The 22,751-nt window shown below is 37.5% G+C and overlaps 1 protein-coding gene across 1 annotated transcript in view; it reads left to right on the top strand.

Moving 5' to 3' along the window:
* Positions 1-22,751, top strand: part of LOC124721781 — a 524,867-nt gene that overhangs the window by 268,746 nt on the left and 233,370 nt on the right. The window contains exon 16 of the mRNA XM_047246895.1: positions 10,959-11,039. Within this exon, the coding sequence (XP_047102851.1) occupies positions 10,959-11,039 (81 nt within the window). The remainder of the gene's footprint in view (positions 1-10,958; positions 11,040-22,751) is intronic.

Raw genomic sequence — 22,751 nt, 5'->3', positions numbered from 1 at the left:
GTGAGCACCCATATGTGAGAATAAAAATGATCAATTTTTTCGATTATCTAGTGATCCCGTTGCTTTCCAGTTGATTGCATGTCATGAACTATTGGGTTAATTTTCTCAAAAATGGATAAGTATTGAGCCAAAATATCTTAAGAGTATTTAATTTTAGATTGTACACCACTGACCTGCCAAATATGAGCTAAATTGTTTGACTGTGTACGGGGCCTTCCTTTATGAGATTCATGGAGCTGAGATCTGACTGATCTCTCTTGATTAGTCAAGGTTTGTCTTTGTAGTAACATATATAAGAATGTTACTGTTTGCGGTGTAGTGAGTAGATTTTATTAGAAGGGAGCTCATGTTGTTGCAAAATTATTCGTCTTAGGTTTATAGTGGAGTGTGTCTCAACAAGTGTATACTCATGTCTCCTATTCTAATGATATGGTCATCTTGGCACTAAATTGAATGTGATTCTGACTGGAAGGATGTTGGTGTGCTAATGTTTGGTGTCTTGTAAACTATACAATTTAAGCTTTTGTGGCCCAGATAACTTATTCTGATGCACATAAATTGTGCCTGTCTTTCTTCATTCGGTTCCAGTGTACTTATGACTTTTGGTTTGCAGTCAGACTGTATATATGCATTGACACTCCCAGCTTGAAGAAACCTATATTGTGGGACATGAGCAGATGCAGAGGATTTATCTCTCTTTAGCTGCAAGGCAAACAGGAGGACTGATGAAAGATTTACTGATGAAAAAATGGATCAGTTCTTTGTAATGTGCAGAAAGGTGTTGAACAATACAGTGCTCAGATGTGTACTTCTGGGTGGCTTGCTGCTGGTGGCAAGCCTTATTCAAGATGACAGCTTTTGGGTGTACCTTTGTTCTAAGTTCAGTATGTGTTGTGATACGCAAGAGTGTTGCACCATGCCATCACAGTGTATAACAACACCATTAGTCACTGAATGATAATTTTGATAGGACAGAAATAAATTAGCTTGTTCTCTCTCACTTTGGAGAAAGAACACATGCACTGACTTAAATAAACTGTGTTAGAGATTCAGTTTTTGTAGAAGTTAATTATTCTCCTAAGATCTCTAGAGGGTTTTGGAGTAAAGCCCCTTTAATTAAAATCCACGTGTTATACTTCTATGTCCTTGTGCTGTTTGGTGCTGTTGGAAAACTTGTTTATAGTTATTACAGTGCTTATATCCCCATTGGGAACTTCTTGGATATTTCTAGAAAAAATCGAGTCACTATTATATTACCTAGTATACAAAAGAAAGTAAATATTAATCTGTGCAGATTTTAGTATTAATTTTCTGAAAGTTCCGGATGAAGGAAATAATTTGGAAGATTATTTGACATAGATGATAGGAGTTCTGCGGTTGATTTTCCCACCAAAATTGCACAGGAAATTTGAACACTGATAGACAGCAGATTTGTAGCTGAACACTCAATCAGTGATAGAGAATGCTGATATAATAGAAAGGTATCATTGAAAACAGAGTGATCAACGAAGAGACACCAAAACATTTCAACACACTGTTACACAGAGCTGACAGGAGTGTTGTTTATAGTAGTGTGATAGATGTGTGTTAGAAATTTGGTGTGTGTGTGTGTGTGTGTGTGTGTGTGTGTGTGTGTGTGTGTGTGTGTGTTTTTGTGTGTGTTTTAACAGCTGCTCTCTCAAGAAACAAATAAAGTGCGGCCCTAGTGAAACATAAAAAAAAATCATAGGTTTCAAAAGTTAACAATATATTGCAGAAGGAAAAGGAAATTACATGAAATCATGTACCAACAAGCGGAGTGATTTTGGACAGTATGGTTTATTTGTTCTTTCCTGCCACTCAGCGATGAAGTTCTGCCAGTTTTAATTCTACATACCTATTATTTTAAATGCAAGATTGTACTTCCCAGATTCTGTGACTTTTATTTTGGGTTGAATGTTTACCTGGGTAAATATCTGATGAAAACATGCTCACTGTTGAAAGTTCACACAGTATTATCAAGTAGAAACTTTTTATTGTTGCGACCAGTGGAAAAGTATTATAACTACAGTTGTCAATGAAGTCAGTAGCCTATGGCATTGAGACAACTGCTGTACAAGTTTGTCAAGATATTCATGTAAAGTTATAAAATAATGACAGATTTTACAAAACTGAGTACTGTGTCTGGGTGATTTCGGACAATGCTGAGAATGTATAACAACAAGAAAGGTGCTAAAGTACAGTGTAATTATGACCTGCAACTTTTAGATAAAGCTGTTCATTATACACTCCTGGAAATTGAAATAAGAACACCGTGAATTCATTGTCCCAGGAAGGGGAAACTTTATTGACACATTCCTGGGGTCAGATACATCACATGATCACACTGACAGAACCACAGGCACATAGACACAGGCAACAGAGCATGCACAATGTCGGCACTAGTTCAGTGTATATCCACCTTTCGCAGCAATGCAGGCTGCTATTCTCCCATGGAGATGATCGTAGAGATGCTGGATGTAGTCCTGTGGAACGGCTTGCCATGCCATTTCCACCTGGCGCCTCAGTTGGACCAGCGTTCGTGCTGGTCGTGCAGACCGCGTGAGACAACGCTTCATCCAGTCCCAAACATGCTCAATAGGGGACAAATCCGGAGATCTTGCTGGCCAGGGTAGTTGATTTACACCTTCTAGAGCACGTTGGGTGGCACGGGATACATGCGGACATGCATTGTCCTGTTGGAACAGCAAGTTCCCTTGCCGGTCTAGGAATGGTAGAACAATGGGTTCGATGACGGTTTGGATGTACCGTGCACTATTCAGTGTCCCCTCGACGATCACCAGTGGTGTACGGCCAGTGTAGGAGATCGCTCCCCACACCATGATGCCGGGTGTTGGCCCTGTGTGCCTCGGTCGTATGCAGTCCTGATTGTGGCGCTCACCTGCACGGCGCCAAACACGCATACGACCATCATTGGCACCAAGGCAGAAGCGACTCTCATTGCTGAAGACGACACGTCTCCATTTGTCCCTCCATTCACGCCTGTCGCGACACCACTGGAGGCGGGCTGCACGATGTTGGGGCGTGAGCGGAAGACGGCCTAACGGTGTGCGGGACCGTAGCCCAGCTTCATGGAGACGGTTGCGAATGGTCCTCACCGATACCCCAGGAGCAACAGTGTCTCTAATTTGCTGGGAAGTGGCGGTGCGGTCCCCTACGGCACTGCGTAGGATCCTACGGTCTTGGTGTGCATCCGTGCGTCGCTGCGGTCCGGTCCCAGCTCGACGGGCACGTGCACCTTCCGCCGACCACTGGTGACAACATCGATGTACTGTGGAGACCTCACGCCCCACGTGTTGAGCAATTCGGCGGTACGTCCACCCGGCCTCCCGCATGCCCACTATACGCCCTCGCTCAAAGTCCGTCAACTGCACATATGGTTCACGTCCACGCTGTCACGGCATGCTACCAGTGTTAAAAACTGCGATGGAGCTCCATATGCCACGGCAAACTGGCTGACACTGACGGCGGCGGTGCACAAATGCTGCGCAGCTAGCGCCATTCGACGGCCAACACCGCGGTTCCTGGTGTGTCCGCTGTGCCGTGCGTGTGATCATTGCTTGTACAGCCCTCTCGCAGCGTCCAGAGCAAGTATGGTGGGTCTGACACACCGGTGTCAATGTGTTCTTTTTTCCATTTCCAGGAGTGTATTCAGTGTGGCAAATTATCATATAGAAAAGTGTAACCACAAATATTGGTGCAAGGGAAGTATGTGTGAAATTCTTGTACCCACACAACAACACTAGACACTTATTTATGTTTCCTAAAGTCCCTACTAAAGACGCAATAAAAAAAGAACAAGTTTCACGAGTACTTCCTATACCAGTTCAGAAGAGAGAGAGAGAGGTTTATTTTTAGAGCAGATGTGCTTTAGACTCGTAGGCCATTGTAATGTTATAGTCAATGTTTGAAGTGTTTGCCACTTAACTTTGAATGTTGAGTAAGAAAATTGATTTGGATTTTTTACTAGAATTTCTTTATATTGTATTTGTTTTTATTATTTAAAGTTAGAACTGTAAAAAGATGCACTTTAATTTGTTAGAAACTTAGAACTGATCTTTAATATATAACATTTTTCATCTCAGTCTTTATTACTTGTTTGTAATGATGGACATCCTTAAAATGTGTGAAAAGTAACTAAAATCAAGTAGGAAGAATGTAGAACTTAATTTAATAAAATAATCAATTTATGTCCAAGTCCCCTCTCCAAATACTTTGTAACTATGGATATATGTTTAAAAAACTTGGGCCCAGTATCATCCCAATCCATGGGGTGACACCTTGTCTATCTCAGGCAAATATAGCTACACATAGACTTTCTGTTTTTAGGATATTGTATTCATTATACACACACCTCACAACTTCTCTAACATAAAATGGAATCTAACATAACCTATGCATGTTATCGTGAGAATAACCTAAAAACTGTCCAAAATCACGCCATTTCACTGCACCTTAAGTGCTCAAGTATGACCCTTTTTCATATTACAACAAATACTGCCCTGACTAAAGCAAAGTGATTAAACAATAAGAAACTGTAATGTCTAAAATTAACAAATCAGCCAATAAAATTAACAATGTGTAGACAAAAGATAATAGAGAAACCTGAAAATCAGTTAAGGAAAGTAAGGACCGGGTTATTAAAGAGAATGATGAAATAATAAGTGGTAGCAGTCAGGTTACCAACATATTTGATAAATATTTTCCGAATGTAGCTCATTAGATTTATGTGGATAATTCAAGGGGTAAGTCAATAGAATATGTGTGAAAGCAGTACCATACATATGCAGATAAGTCTCAGTTACTCAATCCTCTGTATTATGTATGCAAGAGCAATAAAACACCAATCATAAAATGAAACTTAGTATCAATTTGGGGTTTAAAAGGGTCACTCTACAAAAATTCCATTTTTCGATTCAAAAATCAACTTATACTACAAAGTTTAAGTGATGAAATCATGCCAGCGGACAATTTCTGTGATCTGTGAAAAGCATTTTCTTGTACAGTTCACAGTATTTCCTAAATAATCCCAAATATTGTGGCAGCAGACATCTTGTAGGCAACTGGTTTTAGTTCTGTCTAACTAAAAGAATGCTGACGGCCACATTTAGGAAGGGGGCAGGAGTGTGTGTAATGAAACAGCATCTTTTTCATGTTATGTATAAACGATCTGCCACAAAATATCCTAGAAGTTGAATTAGTTCTCTTTGATGACAATGCAACTTTTATAATCAAATGTAAGAGAAATGTCAGCCCTTTAGAATGTAACTAAGATTGTGTTGAAAATTACCAATTGGCTCTCTGCAAATATACTATCATTAAACTAGGATGGAACCCAGCACTGCAAGTCTGTTGGTATATTTCAAAGATTGTGCATAAATAAAGCAACTGATAGAGAAGTCTAAATAGAAGAACTTTGGAATAGGAACTTATGATCTTGGAAGTAATCTAGGATCAGCGAAAGCTCTGGAATATCAGAAACAATGAGGACAATAAATTGCATGGGCACATCACTCCACTGATGTGACACTGCTAGCTTTTTTCTTGTTAAGAGCATATCAGAGCCTTGTGCATGTAACACCAGTTCTTGACGAAGAAACACTTCTCGCTAAGATACTTGTATTGTGTGGTGGGATTTGTGCAATGCCTGGTGCACTTTGTAGAGTGCACCAGTATTTTCTGCAAAGATGTTACACTTGTATTGAAAGTGGTGTTAACTATTTTGAAGAAATTCTGTAATGTACAACATAGTTGAGTAAATAGTACATTATCTTTGCTTAACTTAAAGTGCACGTGCATAGATTATTCTTCTCGTTCCTGACATTCCAAAGCTTTCACTGGCTCTAGATTGCTTCCAAGACAATAAGTTCTTATCCCTTTTGAAGCAGTCTGTGCGCAGCACAAATACCTAATCCCACACTTTAGAAATAATTCATATGTCAGAAATCAATAAACGAAGCAGAGTATTCTAAATATGTAGAAGCTGAACTGAAAAATCAACAAATGGTCCAGAAATCATGCCCCTCTGTCAGTCTCAATGATCAGATCAGATGTCCCCGCAGGAATTGGGGATGATCAGCTCATAATTGGGCATGAATTCATGTAGATACTGCAGATAAACAACTGAAGTGGTCCATCAATCAATCATTTGCAAAGGGTTAGTATGTTCTAGAAGGTCCTCTCATTGGGCTCATTTGTTACTAATTGAAGGCCAGGTCTGCTGGTACTTCGATGTTTTTCATGAGATATACTGGAGAACGTGGCAATTTGTAATCAAAGATTACCAGTGTGGTGGGAGGATGCAGCAGTGGGAATGTGCCTGTGAATGCCTAGTAGGCAGTTGCCATAAATGACAGTGTTTTATAATTACAGTGTCAATTGATTCAGTTCCTACAGGTATATAAAAACCATTACTTCTGCCACTCTTGGCTCTTTGGTTCCTCTGGACTGACTCATTCATTAGGGATGCCAGCTACGTGTATCCATGTAATTCCCACACATGCTTAATGCCATCTACTCATCTTTCATCAGGGTGTCATCTTGGTCGTACCTTATCTAACAGTGCAATTTGACCTGAAAAATGGGTATGTTTCATGTATGTTCCAGTATGATTTGTTACTTCATCTTTTTCTCATTTTAACAACCTGAGAGCTTTCTCTGGGACTCCTCAGAATAGTTACAGTGATAGGATATCTCCTTATCTGATGCTTTTTTTCAATTGTAGAATGCACCAAATTAAGTTTCTGTTTTGTTTCCTCCTTACTTCCATACCTTCCAGTTGTTACTCAAAGCAAATTTTCATTGTATCTATTCATATCCTGGTGAAGGCATTTCCAAATAGTTCGGTTTAATTCACCATATTCCATCATATTCCTGTTATCATTTTCTCACATTTTCAGTTGCTGTGGCATTCCATTTGAGCGTTTTGTATTCTTTGCTTTCTTTTTAATGTGTACCATCTTTTGTTATTTCTGTGAGTGCCTGTGTTCAAAAATGTCCTCATTTGTTAAAAAAGCTGTTGAACTTGTTGCTTAATTTTATCTGGTATACATGCATAGTCTTAGATAAATTCCCACAATCTGCATATCTGACTTCTTGCATGAGGAGTCTGTTTCTTTTTTAGATTTGTACTTATCTTTACCCTGCATTTTATGAGTGTATGGTTACTTAAATTCTTAATTGGTTTGAAATGGTCACATTGTGTTCTAACATTACTACCCAATTCTCTAAATAGAAAGTTTTTATTTGTCCCAAGAACATTTTTCACATTTCAATTTACTTACTTTAAAATATGAACCCAGTATGTACCACTGAGATCAGTATTTGATAAGACACTAGTAATTATAAGACAATGTGAATACTTAATTTTGATGTTAAATAAAGAGGTCCTGGATTCTTCAATGTAAATTAATAGCCTGAGAGCTTTTGTATATAACTTTACATTTATTTTCTTCAGGTGCAGTGGACACATCCACAAATTTAAACAAACTTCACTTCCATTTTTCAAATTATTTCAATTTCAGGTATTGATAATTACAAACCTTGCTACAAGTACTGCCTTATTAACACTTCAACAACCAGGAACGGACTGTACTGTCCTCAGTAACTGAACTGTCACTGTGCAGGTGCAATTCAAAGCTACAGGTGCATTATTAAAACAGTTGCTTTAGTTATCTTACACTGACAAATGATACATTCACAAACCTTCAAAAGTAAGACTGTGCTTTGCAAAAAGGATTAAAGGGTTTGACATAAACACATTTCTCACAAAACTTATGATTCCAGAATGAAATTTTCATTCTGCAGCAGAGTGTGTACTGATGTGAAGCTTCCTGGCAGATTAAAACTGTGTGCTAGTCTGAGACTAGAACTCAGGACCTTTGCCTTTCGTGGGCAAGTGCCCAGCCAACTGAGCTATCCGAGCATGAATCACTAGCCATTCTCACAGCTTTACTTCCACCAGCACATTGTCTCCTAGCTTCCAAGCTTCACAGAAGTTGCCCTGCAAAACTAGCAAGACTAGCACATCTGGAAAAAAGGATATTGCAGAGACATGCTTAGCCACAGCCTGGGGGACAATTCCAGAATGAAATGACGTTTTGCAGGAGAGCTTCTGTGAAGTTTGGATGGTAGAAGATGAGGTACTGGTGGAAGTTAAACTGTGGGAATGGATTGTGAGTTGTACTTGGGTATCTCAGTCGATGAGCATTTGCCTGTGAAAGGCAAAGATCCCAAATTTGGGTCTTGGTCCAGCACACAGTTTTAATCTGCCAGGAAATTTCAAATTTATGGTTACCTATTTCTTTTAAACTGAGACCTAGTGACCTGCACACTTCTGCAAGGGTTACTTTTGAGTGGTCTCCATGATGATCAGCAACTCTACTGTACTGTATTGTAAGTGGTATAATTTAATATTTTCTGATGAATTAGTGTTTACTGTAAATGAAAGTTCAGTACAAGTATATAGGCCAATTGGTGTCCTTTTCGTCCCCAAATACCGATATATCCAAATGTCGTCTAGCAATAGTCATGTGGCTGTGCAGTATGGGACTGGGTATGTCATTTAACTTCTACAGTTCAGAAGAAAGTTATCATCATTGAAATCAGTGGATCATCATGTGAAGCCTCCCTTTAACAGAATTCGGTGATATAATCATGCAGAAACCTCAGTATTTGTGCTGGTGTTGTTGTCTAGACTGAATAACCAGCTTTTGATAATTTCAGCCTACTGCTAGTCTGTGATGAAATTAATTTATTATTATTATTAATATTATCATTAATATTATCATTATTATTATTCTTTATGTCAAAGATATCCTGTATTGGTGGGCTAACAGCAAATGTTACTTCCAATTTGATTGTACTTGCCACAACAAGTGATCCACAATGATTTACAATGCAGAAGCTTTTACATCTGTTGTGGAAAATTAACTACACATTATTGTAATAAAGGGATGTTTTCCAAATAGTATGTCTCTCAGAACAAGGAAAAAAACTGCTAGTCTTGGAAGCTTTATAAGAACCTCTGTATCCTTCCATAGAAAGCCCACAAGTTGACCCTTCAGCTACAATGAGGCCAGCAGGAAATTCCATGTTAAGGATTTATGTAATGCATCTGTTCCCACCAACAGTACATTTTATTTGCAGAAAACTTTTGTGCCTTCTGAAATAGGTCAAGAGTACAGACGTGATTTGTATCAGTGCTTGCCTGAACTTTGACGCTGACTACGAATTCCCACCACCCTTCTTTGTGCTGTCCAGTATACATAGGCCATCTTTGAATTACAGGATGTTTGTGAGAGTTTCATGGTCAAGCAGTTCTAACAGATCATACTATAAGCTTGTTCTGATTGCTACCATTTTTTCAAGCACTCTTAACTGTTCAAAATAATTCTCATTTATTCTTCATTCTCAGTCACACATTTTTAAATGCATGACACATTTCAACGTATCTGGATCTTCTTAAGATCTAATTCAAAGTAAAACAAAATATGAACTGTCTATTATTTTACAATGAGTTGAAAAGAATAGTACATAAATGTAGAACTTACCTGTCTAGTTGCATATGCAAGCTGTCATGTCTGTGTCAGAATCTCAAATCACAATACTTTATTTTGCTGCTGCTCTCAATGTTTTAACTTTGTACCTGCTGGAGGTGGGGGAGAGGAGAGGGAGGAAAGGGGGAATAGAAGGGGGAGGGGAAAAATGGAGTGAGGGTGACTGGGAGAGGGGAAGGAAGCAGAGAGGGGGAATGGTAGAGGTGTCACAAGTTGAACAAGAGAGGGTCTTATGCTGAGATTACAAAAATTATAACTGTATAAAAATTCTCAGTGAAATAAGTAAAGTGTAGAAAAGTTGTTGTGTAAACTGTAAAATGCATAAAATTGTGAAACTATAAAATGTAGTGAGAGGAATTGAGAGAGGTGAGAGAAGATGGGGGAGGGGAGGGGTACTTTACATAATTCTGCTTTTATAATTATACTGTTTGTTCTTTCATTGTTCTATACTTTTAATATAAGACCCTCATGGTTTTATACCAGTGTTTCATGCTTTTAATATTGTAAAAGACACTAATTCAGTTTTAGTCACATTATTTCCTCTTTTATAATTTACTATTGTATGCCCTTTACAGTTTTTCGCATCCATTGGTCTACACTTTTGATACTTTAATGGAAATTTTTGTACATTATTTACGTTTTACAATTTTAGTGTAAGACATTCTTTTGTTAAACTCATATCATGTCTAACACTCTCTTCCCCCTCCCTGCCTTCTGTCCCCATCACTGCATTTCATAATTTTACTATTTTATGCCTTTTACAGTTCACACATACATTGTTCTACACTTTAAGTATTTTAATGAGATTTTTTTGCATGATTACACTTTTTGTAATTATAAGTTAAGATCCTCTCTTGCTAAACTCATGATGTTTCTACCACTCCCCCTCTCTGCTTCCTTCACCTTCTCTCGTTCACCCTCACTCCATTTTTCCCATTTCACCCTCCCCTCACCCCTACATCCACCACATACCAATTTAAAACTCCTGACTGCAGTTAAAAAAAACAGTACTCTGGTATGAGTTTCTGGCGTAGACATGACAGCTTCCTGATGTTACTAAATAGGTAAATTATACATTTATGTATTCTTTTCTACATATTGTAAAGTAATAGATGGTTCATATTTAGTTTTAGTTTGTTTTAGATATAAAGGTGATCCAGATAGATAAAATGTGCAACTGAGACTGAGGAATAAATGAGAACTTTTTAAAATGTCAATGCAGTTGCTGTTCTCTCGTGACAAATATGTTGGCTGTAATGAAAATAACTCTTAACTGTAGTTTTCTTGAAATGTTGTTGCTCAGTGACTGTTCTGTTAAATTTAATAAAAATGTAATGAACTACGTGGTATTTCATATTATAGGAATCGGTGAATGCATTACAGTGTGGGGAACCTAGTCAACAAGAGGAAGAAAGGAGCTTTAATGTGGATACAGGTGTCTCGGTAAGTATTTAAAGCTTGATAATCACTGATTTTGCATCACATGTTACTTGTTTGCCGGCTGGGGTGGCCAAGCGGTTAAAGGCGCTTCAGTCTGGAACCACGCGACCACTACAGTCGCAGGTTCGAATCCTGCCTCGGGCATGGATTTGTGTGATGTCCTTAGGTTTGTTAGGTTTAAGTAGTTCTAAGTTCTAGGGGACTGATGACCTTAGAAGTTAAGTCCCATTGTGCTCAGAGCCATTTGAACCTTTTTTTTGTTACTTGTTTATGATTATTGCATAGGTTGTAATGCCTGTTCAGTAATATATGTCATGGCCTTAATGGTGGTTGTGGTCTAGTTAAAAGTAACAGCAGTTGGCGAAGTCTAACTAGAAATGATATTCTAAAATAAAAAAAATAAATAAAAAATTGTGAAACACTGAAAGATAATTGAATAATTGGTGACAAGATAAAAGTGGAAGTGGAAGTTGGTAAATAGGCATTAGCATTGAAAGGAGGTGGAAATTTCAGCAGGGAGGTTAAATATCTCCTGATGTGAGAACAGGAACAGCTGTGAGATGTGAAAGACAAACAGAACCCAGACTTCTGACGGGAGTAAGCATATGAAGTTGAAGAGATTGATAGTGAAATCACCTATAGTTCTAGATGTGAAAGATTCACCATGTTGTTGCTACCCAGAAAGTGGTGTACCATAATTTCTATGCAAATATTCTATGAATTTTCATGTAGTGTTGTGTGATAATGCGAAATTTGATGGCATTGCAACTATTTAAGCTGAAGTATATGTTTTCCTCAGAACTAATGGTTTCCACTGTAAGGTTAACTGCACAAGTCATAAATTTCTGCATAAAAATGGGAAATTTTGTTCATTACCTTTACTGTTGTACTGCAATATGCTTTTAAAGATTTTGTTCAAGGTTTGAACCAGATACAATGCACAATTGTTTGTTAGTGCATATCTTTGATGATTAGTCTCAAACTTTTATTGTTAGAATTGAAGGAAAATGAGTATCTATCATGTATGAAACAATTTTCTGTATATAAAAAAAGTGTAATGTGGTTTGGATGTCAGTTGAGTGAACTCTGCACCACCACTATGTAAGTTGAAACATTACTGTATAAACAGATTAAAATGCAGTCATAGGAACAATGATGATATCACATATTTCAAATGCCCAATTGAGGTTTCTAATGACAAAATATTTTGGAAAAAAGTGATTTTCTCATGAAAGGAGATTTCAACAATTAATGTTTGTGAGGTTGTCAAGATGGTAGGAGCCTCGTACGAATTGTTACGTAGTATTCTGAATTAAGTTTTGCATATGAAGAAACTGAGTGTACATTGACTTCAGACAAAAGCAGTTGGAGGAAAAATGTTTCTAAATGATGTTTACAGAAGTTGAAACATAATCTGAAGGACTCTGGCAGTAGATAAAACATGCATCGGCCATTACTCCAGAAACGTAAAATTGTAGACAAAACAGTGTATCAGCAAAGGTGAAACTGCACTGAATAAAACCAAAAGCTGTTGTGTTTTGTTTGGAGAAAGTAATGGTGACTGCTTTTTGTGGTTTAGGTTATATCATCGCGATTAGTTACTTGGATTGAGTGTCTATTTCCATAGTTGAAGTGCAGTCTATGAAGGTACATTGGACTGGTTTCACCGCACGAGTTGTGTCTGTTTTCTTACCTCAAGAATTGGCCTGTTGGGAAGAACTTTTCAGTCAGTGAAGAAGTTACCTGTGTTACAAACGATCTAGGAATTATATTGCAAAATGATAAAAATTGTGATAATGTTTTTTATGTGAACAGAAATATTAAACACTTAATGGAATTGGATATAATCTGTGTGTAAATAAGATTACACTTTGAAGAAACCCTCTTTTTCTTACAGAATAAATAAAATGAAATTGTTTAATAACTTCTTCGCAAAACAGTATTGTACACTAGGGACAAACTGAATGAGGTAACACTGTTCTAAACAGATTAGCCATGTGTTTGACAGGATAGTGTGTCAAGTCTTCATCTGGTCTTTCTGATTTACATTTTCCATGGTTTCCCTAAATTACTTTAGGCAAATGCCATGATCGTTGCTGCCATAAGGCCATAGCTGACTATCTGTCCCGTTCCTGTCTACAAGACCTGTAAGCATGTAAATGCCTGTGTATATGAATGTTGTAGTTTTTGTTATGTTTAATCTTTAACTACTATGGATGGTTTCTCAGACCACTACAGCTTTTTGTCTTGTGATATTTCATACACCCCTGTGAAATGAAATAGATTCTTCTGTGTACCTTGCTATTGGATGGCAAGTTATGTGAGCCAGAAATCTGCCATTGTTGTTGCAATTTGTTTGTTATTTTTTGGGCCTTGAGAAGTCTCACAGATGTACCATAGTGTTTGTGTGTAATGTTTTTGTTGAATGTTACTGTTTCTCCATGGTAAGGAAAGCTAGGCCTTCTATGCAATGTTTACTATGTGAGACTGATGTAAGTGTTCAAGAAAGCCTCAGTGAGTTCTCAGATGAAGACTTTGATGACAGTGACAATGACCCTGATTTTGAATGTTTCTTGATCACAATACTAATTTGGAAGAGGAAACTGGAAGTAATAAAGTTGTCACAGCACAGGTGATGATGATGGAGAAGAATACTTCTTTGGTAAGAATAGAAAGATGTTTTTGATGGATAAAATGGAAGCCGCTACCTAATGTAAGAACAAGGTGATTCAATATTGTCTTGCAGCTGCCTGGTCTGCAACAGATTCCAAAAAGTCTTGGAGAAAACTTGCTGTTTTGGGATATGAGCCTCAAACACAGAAACAGTTTTTTTGAAAAACAAAAAGCATCAGCCATTTGTTGTCCTTGTTTGAAGTGGAAAACAAGATACCCATGTTGACAGTGTAGTGGTTTGATTTTGTTGAAGAATTGTTGGAGGGTCTGCATGAAATACATGCACACTGAACACAATTAAAATTTTATTCAGGGCTTCAGAAGAATACAATAGGTAATCACTACCTTCTTGATTTTTAAAATAAAAATTTGGCAAAATTTCGCCTTTGATAGAATTATGGGGTGGAATAATTGCTCTAAGGCTGAAGTGAGGAGAAGTAAACACAAAGCTGATTCCAAATAAAATTTGTCGTTAGTGAAATATGTTTTTCCATACAGTTATGTTGTGAATCTGTAATGCTTTATCTCCCTGACGATAATCTGTGAGTGAGTAGAGATGTAACTAAGTGCCATTAGTGTTATAATGTCAAATTGAACACATATATTTCAAAAACAACACAACACATGTAAGTCACAGAGCAAGTAGACAAAGTAAGACATGTGTACACAGTAACAGTCAAATCAGCACTGAGTCCAAGTCTAGCGGCCGCTTAGGTGGCACGGCTGCTGCATGGCTGGCAGACAGCTCCGCATGTAGAAGACTCGCGTAACTGCGCGGCAGCACTTTGAAAGATCAGTGAGTCACAACAATTAGTTTAGTAATATATAAAATATAAATAATCTGCAAACTTAGCTCTGTTGTAGTTTTCAAAGTTTTTGAAATTCTGTATTGTTTAAAAAATTGAAATTTCCTTTAAGTCTGTCTCCAAGAAGTATAACAAACAACAGGAAGACCCGAAAATGTGTACACGGTAACAGTCAAATCAGCACTGAGTCCAAGTCTAGCGGCTGCTGGCTGGCTGCCTGGCCGCTGGCCGGCTGGCCGGCTGGCCGCTGGCCGGCTGGCCGGCTGGCCGGCTGGCCGGCTGGCCGGCTGGCTGGCCGGCTGGCCGGCCACTGGCTGGCTGGCCACTTAGGTGGCGCGGCTGCTGCATGGCTGGCAGCCAGCGCCGCATGTGGAGGAAGCACGTAACTGCGTGGCGGCACTTTGAAAGATCGGCGAGTCACAACACTTTTTCCCGATTTGAATTTTTTGCACTGGTCTTGATGGAGGTGGCCTGTAGATTGCTAACGTCCATAGGTGTTGTTTGACTGGCTGTAAAGTCGCGAGGAGGCGGCTTCCCGTATGGACGGAAGTGTCCCTGATGATAACGGGTCGAGATGACAGGAGACGTAGGGGTCAAATCTGCTGGGACCCCATGCACCAATCTGCCCGTTGTGGCAAGTCCGGTTGCTATAACAGGAGACATGGGTGATGTGTCGGCGTCCGTAGGAGGAGGAGGCGAGTAGAGTTGCTCCGACGGATGCTGGTCATCTGGTTCCTGCATCTGCACATCTTCTGGTGGCGTCCGTTCTTGTGCTGGCACTGAGATGATGGTGAGAGGGCTGTGTTGTGAGTAATGAGAGATGCCAAGATCCTGAGCGTCAGGTAGAGCTGAAGGTGGTGTAGCGGCATTCGGAACAGGCGTTGCCAGCACCGAGGCCGAAGCTGGTCCGAATGACGCACTGCAACACCCGTGTCTGTCTGGATTTCATACAGGCGTCAGCCACGGTGTCGTAAGATGTGGCCAGGACTCCATTTTGGCCACCTGCCATATCCCCGTACCCATACAAGGTCGTCGTCGGTGAACCGGCCCAGCGAAGGCACCCGCGGCCGTGAGGTGGAAGGCCGCAGAAGATGAAGTAGCGTGCGGGGCTGTCGGCCATGTAAGAGCACTTTGAAAGATCGGCGAGTCACAACAATTAGTTTAGTAATATATAAAATATAAATAATCTGCAAACTTAGCTCTGTTGTAGTTTTCAAAGTTTTTGAAATTCTGTATTGTTTAAAAATTTGAAATTCCCGTTAAGTCTGTCTCCAAGAAGTATAACAAACAACAGGAAGTCCTGAAAATAAAAAGACAGCATGAGAGACCCCTCCATAGTAAGTGTGTTCCTGTTAACATCCATAGTAGCTAAGGATTAAATTGTAATACTGTGACATTTCAATATCTTTGTAAAAGTGATCTACGGATGAATACTACTACTACTACTACTACTACTACTATAGTTCAATTAAAATTACTTTGTGGTTGACGTTTTAGTGAGTTGAGTTGTAGGGACCAGTCATCAACCAATCGTAGCTGTTTCTCGGGCTCTATGTGCTCACTGCGTTGCCTGCTCTGCTGTTACAAGTCTTTCAAGGTGATGTGGATGTGTCTACAGGGTATGGGAGGGAGCAGCAATGGCCAGCCACAGGGGCAGGAGGGAAGGGGAAGGAGCTCCGTATATGTACTGATTTTCACATTACACCACTGTAAAAATATTTTTGTGCAAATAAGGCAAAACTATATTTGCTACTAAAGTTAGTCTTTGGTAAATATTTTAGTTAGTGTACAAAAATAAGGAAAGAATAATTTCAGATGGTCAATCTTTATTACATGATAAAAAATTAACTGTTTGGTTAAAAGAGTTCTTTCTTTCTGTCACATTTTATGATGTAACATCATAGCTTGCCTTTAGTGGTCAAAGTTATTATGATGGTTTGAAATTAAGCAACATACAGTGCTTAATTTGAAGAACTTGCAGTGAAAAATCTGACTGATTTATGTTCAGTGGACTTTGCCATATGATACTAAACATGAAATGCTGCCATCACACCAAAATTGTTTTAAGGGTGGGAGGACAGCCATATCTCACTACATTGTGGAGTAAATATAATTTATATACTCACAGTTCACCACTATTTGCCACAGTCACAGTTGTTCCCATGCACTATGCCAATCTCGTGTTTCATTTCGTGTTACTGTTTAATGTGCAATTTATCACATCAGTCACACCTACGATCTAAGTTGGCATTACAGTTATACTGTACTGCAACAAGATTAAATGAAACAAAATTGTATGTTTGGCTCATTAGTGTAAAAGCAAAGTGCTGGTCTGTAAATGGAAATTTTGATAATACCAAGGACACATTCAATCTTTCTTTAAGCTTGCTTTACTTGTCTCTAAAAAAAATCTGTTCCCATAGTAATGCATTGATAAAATTAATAGCTCTCATTTTGGTTAGTGTAGCATTTTTGTCAATGTAATAAACTGTTTTGTTATTTTATTTCTACATCCATACATGTAAAAAGCTGAGAATTTATATAAATCAGTATTCTTTGAGTTTGGTTGTTGATCGATGTATTAGATTGCAATGAAACTTTATCCCTGCCACAGGCATACATAACTCAAATCTGTGAATTGTTCTGTAGGTGTTGTTGATATCAAAGAGCCATCAAGAACTTGAGCAAACCTTCAGGATTAGTTATCACTGTAATGTTATTGATAAGGCACCTACAGTAACTTCCAGAAAACAAGACATTGTCAATTGGGTATAACGAAAAAACATTCCCATAGCAGATGACTATACCAAGACTGAAGAACTGGATCTTGTGGCTCACAATAAAGCCCCTTACATCAATACGCTGTAGATGAATTGGCAAAACATATGGCTCTAGGGTCCTCATACTGCCATCATATCACTGCCACTTTAATTACATTATATTCATATGGACTCAAGGGCTACATGGTAAAGAACAACAAAAAAATGTACACAGACAGAAGTGGAACCATTGACAAAGGTTACTATAAACCGATCACCATCATATTATCATAATGTTGTAAGACACACGAAGGAAGTGCCCCACCACTAACTTCCCCACTACCTTCAATGATGTTAGCAACTGTCTGTAAGTTAGTATGCGACTTGTTCCTTTTTTGGTGCATGCATGGGAAAATGAATGTGTAGTGAAAGTAACATAGGCCAACTTATTATTTCGTCAAATTCTGACTGCAGTTCTGGCAACTAACAGAAGGTGGTGAAAGTTATTCAGTCGTAACTGGCATGCATCTGTTAGTGGAATAGTGTGTAAACGAAAATTCATTTGTGTTCACCCCTCACATTGTTCTTCGCTTAGTTAGATAATTTCTTAATTTGTGATGTGTGTGACTGAATACTTATCTTATTGCTGTTATTTGTCTTTAATGGCAAGTTAATACATTGCTGTACCTACAGAAGCAGTGCCCCACCACTAACTTCCCCACTACCTACAATGATGTTAGCAACTGTCAGTAAGTTAGTATGCGACTTGTTTCTTTTTTGATGCATGCACAACTATCAATCAAATCAGCATGTGGCATGTTGTGTATGAGCAGGCAACTCTGCTCATCACCGCTGCCATCTGTCAATCACAAAGTAATTTTAATAGGTGTATGCTGCTGCTGCTACTGCTGCTGCTGCTGCTGCTACTGCTACTGCTGCTGCTAAAGCAAATCACATTTGATACTAAAACACTTCTTTATTTCTCTTTTCAAACATATCCAGTTATTTTCAGTTTACAGGACCATTTTATAGTGTCATCATCAGTATGTGCAAGCACAACATAAATCATATGTAGTAGTTATGTTATAGTATCATAGTAACAGTCATGCCAGTATAGAGGGATATGCCACTTAGTAAGTTATAACATGTTTGTGTATTGCACCATGGGTAGAGATGAGAAAATATAGCATCTGTTTTTGGTGAAATTTGCATCTATTTTTGGAAAAATTCACATCTAATTTTATTTGTTTGTGAATGATTATATAAACAGATTTAAAAGATTGTCAAGCTATGTGTGTGAAGACAAAGACTTAGAGCTTCAAAACTGATGGGGGGTAAGGGGGGGGGGGCGGAGGATGGCATTCGGGGAACTTTTCAACTGGAGCATTTGCTTTTTGCAAAAACTTCTGCAGTTTTTTTTCTGTAGTGGCATTTATTTTTCTTCTTTTGTTGTATTCAAGCTTTCAACAAACGCTCGTTCTGTTTAGAAGCAGTAGCATTTTCCCCGCCAGTGAACTGAATGTATTTCTGATTTAAGGTGCTCCGCAATACTACTTTTTCTTTTTCTGCCAAGTGAGATAATTATAAAATCTGCAGAATATTAACTCTGAGCTTTTGTAGGGTTTCAAGGCTGTGATATGTATACTTGACAATGCTGTAGGTAGAACTGAGAAGGCACTTAGCATAGAAGTACATCGAAAATAACTTACTTGTTTACTCACATGTTAGGGGAAGAATTTTGGTATGGTTGAAATACACTGTTTTGTTTTGCAGTCTCTGTAGTGCAGAGCTTTGACACTAAATATTTGCTGATGACCGCGAGTGTAAACAATTGAGAATTTTCACCACCAGAGGGGAGAGGGGCAGTGCAGGGAAACAAGCCCTGCCTTCGTTTCGCAGGACAGAACCCTGCATCTGTGTTCTATGTTTCTGCGAAAGCAAGACTGACTCATGTTCACAGGAATCACAAATCCCTTCTGGTGTTGTGAGAGTCATAATCAATCCGTAATAGACCAGGATTAGTCTTTTCATTCACTGCAAAATAAGAAAATAAAAGAATGATTAAGAGAGTGGCTACTGGGCTATTGCTGCTGAGGTTTGCAGAATATTGTAAACAAGGTAGTTCAGGCCTGATCTCTAGTGATATTTCATGCAATCACAGCTGAAAGCATCCGCTACCTACAACTGCCACTTTAAAAGTTTTTGAATTATATCAACTTTTGAACTTAAGCTAGCAGACAGATTTGTGCCTTTCTTTGTTCTAAGATATTAGGTCCAATGGCTGAGTACAACAATGCATTACATGTGATGTATCTTATACAGACCATTCTGCCACTCACAATTGGAGAATAAAGTTTGCTGGTGCACCATTGCATTTATGCACTTTTTTATTGTGCAAACACTTTCTTACGCACATTATCTTTCCAAACTGGGGTTCTCCAGATGATGTGCAATACCAGTAACCAAAAATTTGGCTGCATTTTTTATATTTGTATGCACCAAAATTAACAAAGGAGCGTTGTTAAGAGTTTAATAAAATCTTAAATTCTTTATTTACTTTATGGTTTAACAGTGAAAGTTTTCTGATTAGCTAACACATGCTGAACTTAAGCCACTAGTTAAGAAAGGGATCAAACTTATGTCTACTATAACTTTTGCCAACATTCTCAATAAATTTTGAAAAGCTGTTTCTATACTATCTGTCTACAAATAATATATTGTTGAAGTCACGCTTTAGATTTCTGGAGTATTTGGATACTCAGAAGGCTATTTACATGTCCAGTGACATTGTAATTAACTAATTTTACAATAAGTTACTGGCTACAGCTATAATATGTGATCTGTCAAAAGACATTTATGTTCTTGAATCACAAATTCTTCTCAAGTGAATTAGAATAGTGTAGTGTGACAGCAAATTCTCCAAAGTGATGAGAAAACAGTGAACAAATTGTGTCAATTGGAAAGAATCATTTTTTTTATCAGTGTTCATCCAAGTAACAAATTAAATTTAGTTTTAGAAAGATCAGTTACTGAAATTTACATGCTCATTAACAAAGGTTCATAGCTAATTCACAGCAATCTAATTCCCTAATTCCGTTCAGAGCTTCCAAATTGTTTCAACTTAACATATGCAAATAAAATTAGGATCTAACAGCCCAAAATTGTTGGGGCTAAACAAGCGAAACCTTGATAGAATTTTTTTTTTAATAGGAGCCTACTTAAGAGCTACTGAAACACCTAAATAAATACTTCTTTGAAATGTGAGTCTTGTCAGACATATTTGACATAAAAATGGCATACATTGTCTGCATTCATTCAGTGATATCATATGGAATCATATTTTTGGTTATTTGTGATGCCAAACTAATGTTTTTCCACTCCAAAGAGTATAATATGAATTAACTGTGATGTAAATTCAAGAAAGTTTTGAAAAAAATGTGTTCAAAGAATTGTAAATACTAGCTACTGATTCTCAACACATTTGTTCCTTAATGAGATTTGTTGTAAGGATTATATCCCTTTTTGAAACACCAGCTTAGTTCACAGAATAATACTAGAAATAAGAACAATCTTCATAAAGAATTAAAGTCATATACTTTGGTCTAAAAATTGTCTGTGCAAGAGAGACATTTTCAATAGCTTTCCAGCAATCATAAAAAAGTTTTAGCTACTAATACAGTTTTAGAAGAATCTTAAGGTTTTCTTTGTGGTGAACTACTACTTAACAGAACCATTGATATATACATGGATAGCTGTCGTGTATAGGTAACTTTGCAACATGGAAAAATTTTGTTGCTCTGATCATTAGGTTGTGCAAAACTGTATCACAGGTGGGCAGCTGCTATGAGGTCCTCAAACATCTTGAAGCTGGAACGTAATAAGTGCACCAGTTAATCTTATTCCGAAGTGATATACTCGTACACAACTCCACTATGTTCCATTTATTCTAGGAGAACTTTATGAAGACATATCCAGGCCATGTAAGCACTTGTTACAAAAATTTTTAATCATACTTGACAAATATTTTCCCAAAAATTTCTGACTAACATGATAGATAGGCCTATGAGAAATATCAGGTTTTATTAATAAGCACACAGTTAGTTAGTTTCATGTTTCATAAATAATTTGTACAATTAATAATAATGTTTTGGAATCGGACTTTTAGATTCACATTACACATTCACATGTAAATAAGGTTACATGCCGATTTTTCTCTTTTGTTGCACTGTTGAGAGTTAATAATTTGTACACATCACCTTTTACACTTTTTTAGTGATTGATTGTTTATTATTGAGTAATAATTTACATTTTGCTGTGTCAGTTTCATGCGAGGAGTGTGTGTGTATGTGTAACTATAAATTCTTCTATGGAATAAAAGGAGTTGTCAAGGAGAAACTTCTTCAGTTTGTCCCATATTTTACTTCTCTGTCTGTCAGACATTTTATGTTAGTGAGTAAGTAATCAAAACGTTTGGTGGAAGCATTGTGCACACTCTTTTTGTGATAAAGACAACTGTAATATGGCATAATTAATGTCATTTTGTTCTTATATTGTAATTATGTACATCATTGTTTCTTTTGAACTGCAGTGGATTATTTACTAAAAACATCACAAGGGGATGAATATACTGTGACACAGTAGTCAAAATGCGTAACTCCTTAAAAATATGTCTACATGATGACTGTGGTTGAGCACCACATATATTCTTACAGCACATTTTTGGGCAATGAATACTTTCTTGCTTAAAGTTGAGGTACCTGAACATTATCCTGTTTGACATTATTTACTGAAAATATGTAAAATATGTCAGCTTACTAATTTGTCTCTTCCCTAGATTTACAATGATTCTAAATGCAAATATAGCCATACTAATTTGTTTCAGGAGTTCCAAAATGTGTTTTTTCCAGTTTAAATTCTCATCTGCATAGACACTTAAAATTTTGACATTTACACCGTAGTTATTATTTCCTCGCCGTGTGTTATACTGTATATGTGTATGTACTGTATATGTGCAGAACTGAATACATTGTACACAGGAAGTTTGAATACAAATACCTTCAGTCACAACTTGTTAATGTTTTATTAAATTACATGATGCATTTCTGACCATGTGGGTTTATCTTCAGATGTAAATTGTCTAATACATAATTTACATTTGCTCTTCAGTGAGGTGAAATGCATTTTCCTATTATAAGAAAGTTAGATGTTAGGTTTCATATTTCGTGAATTGAGTGCAGCAGCATGTGGGGAGGAAAAAAAACCCTATGAAAAACTAGTTGGACAAACAAAGAAGAACAATTTTAATCTTTTTGCTTCTTTTAATGTAACTAACCTATTTACAAATATATGAATTGAAGAAGCAATAGAAATAATCTTTAACAACTAAGTAAAGCATAAAAATTTATTAGTTTCAGAAACATCAGAGGCCACTGCAACTAATATTGGTACATAATTACTTCACATTAAATGGGAAATTT

Source organism: Schistocerca piceifrons, chromosome X (assembly GCF_021461385.2).
Source record: "Schistocerca piceifrons isolate TAMUIC-IGC-003096 chromosome X, iqSchPice1.1, whole genome shotgun sequence".
Classification (NCBI taxonomy): domain Eukaryota; kingdom Metazoa; phylum Arthropoda; class Insecta; order Orthoptera; family Acrididae; genus Schistocerca; species Schistocerca piceifrons.
This window is presented reverse-complemented; position numbering and strand designations above follow the sequence as displayed.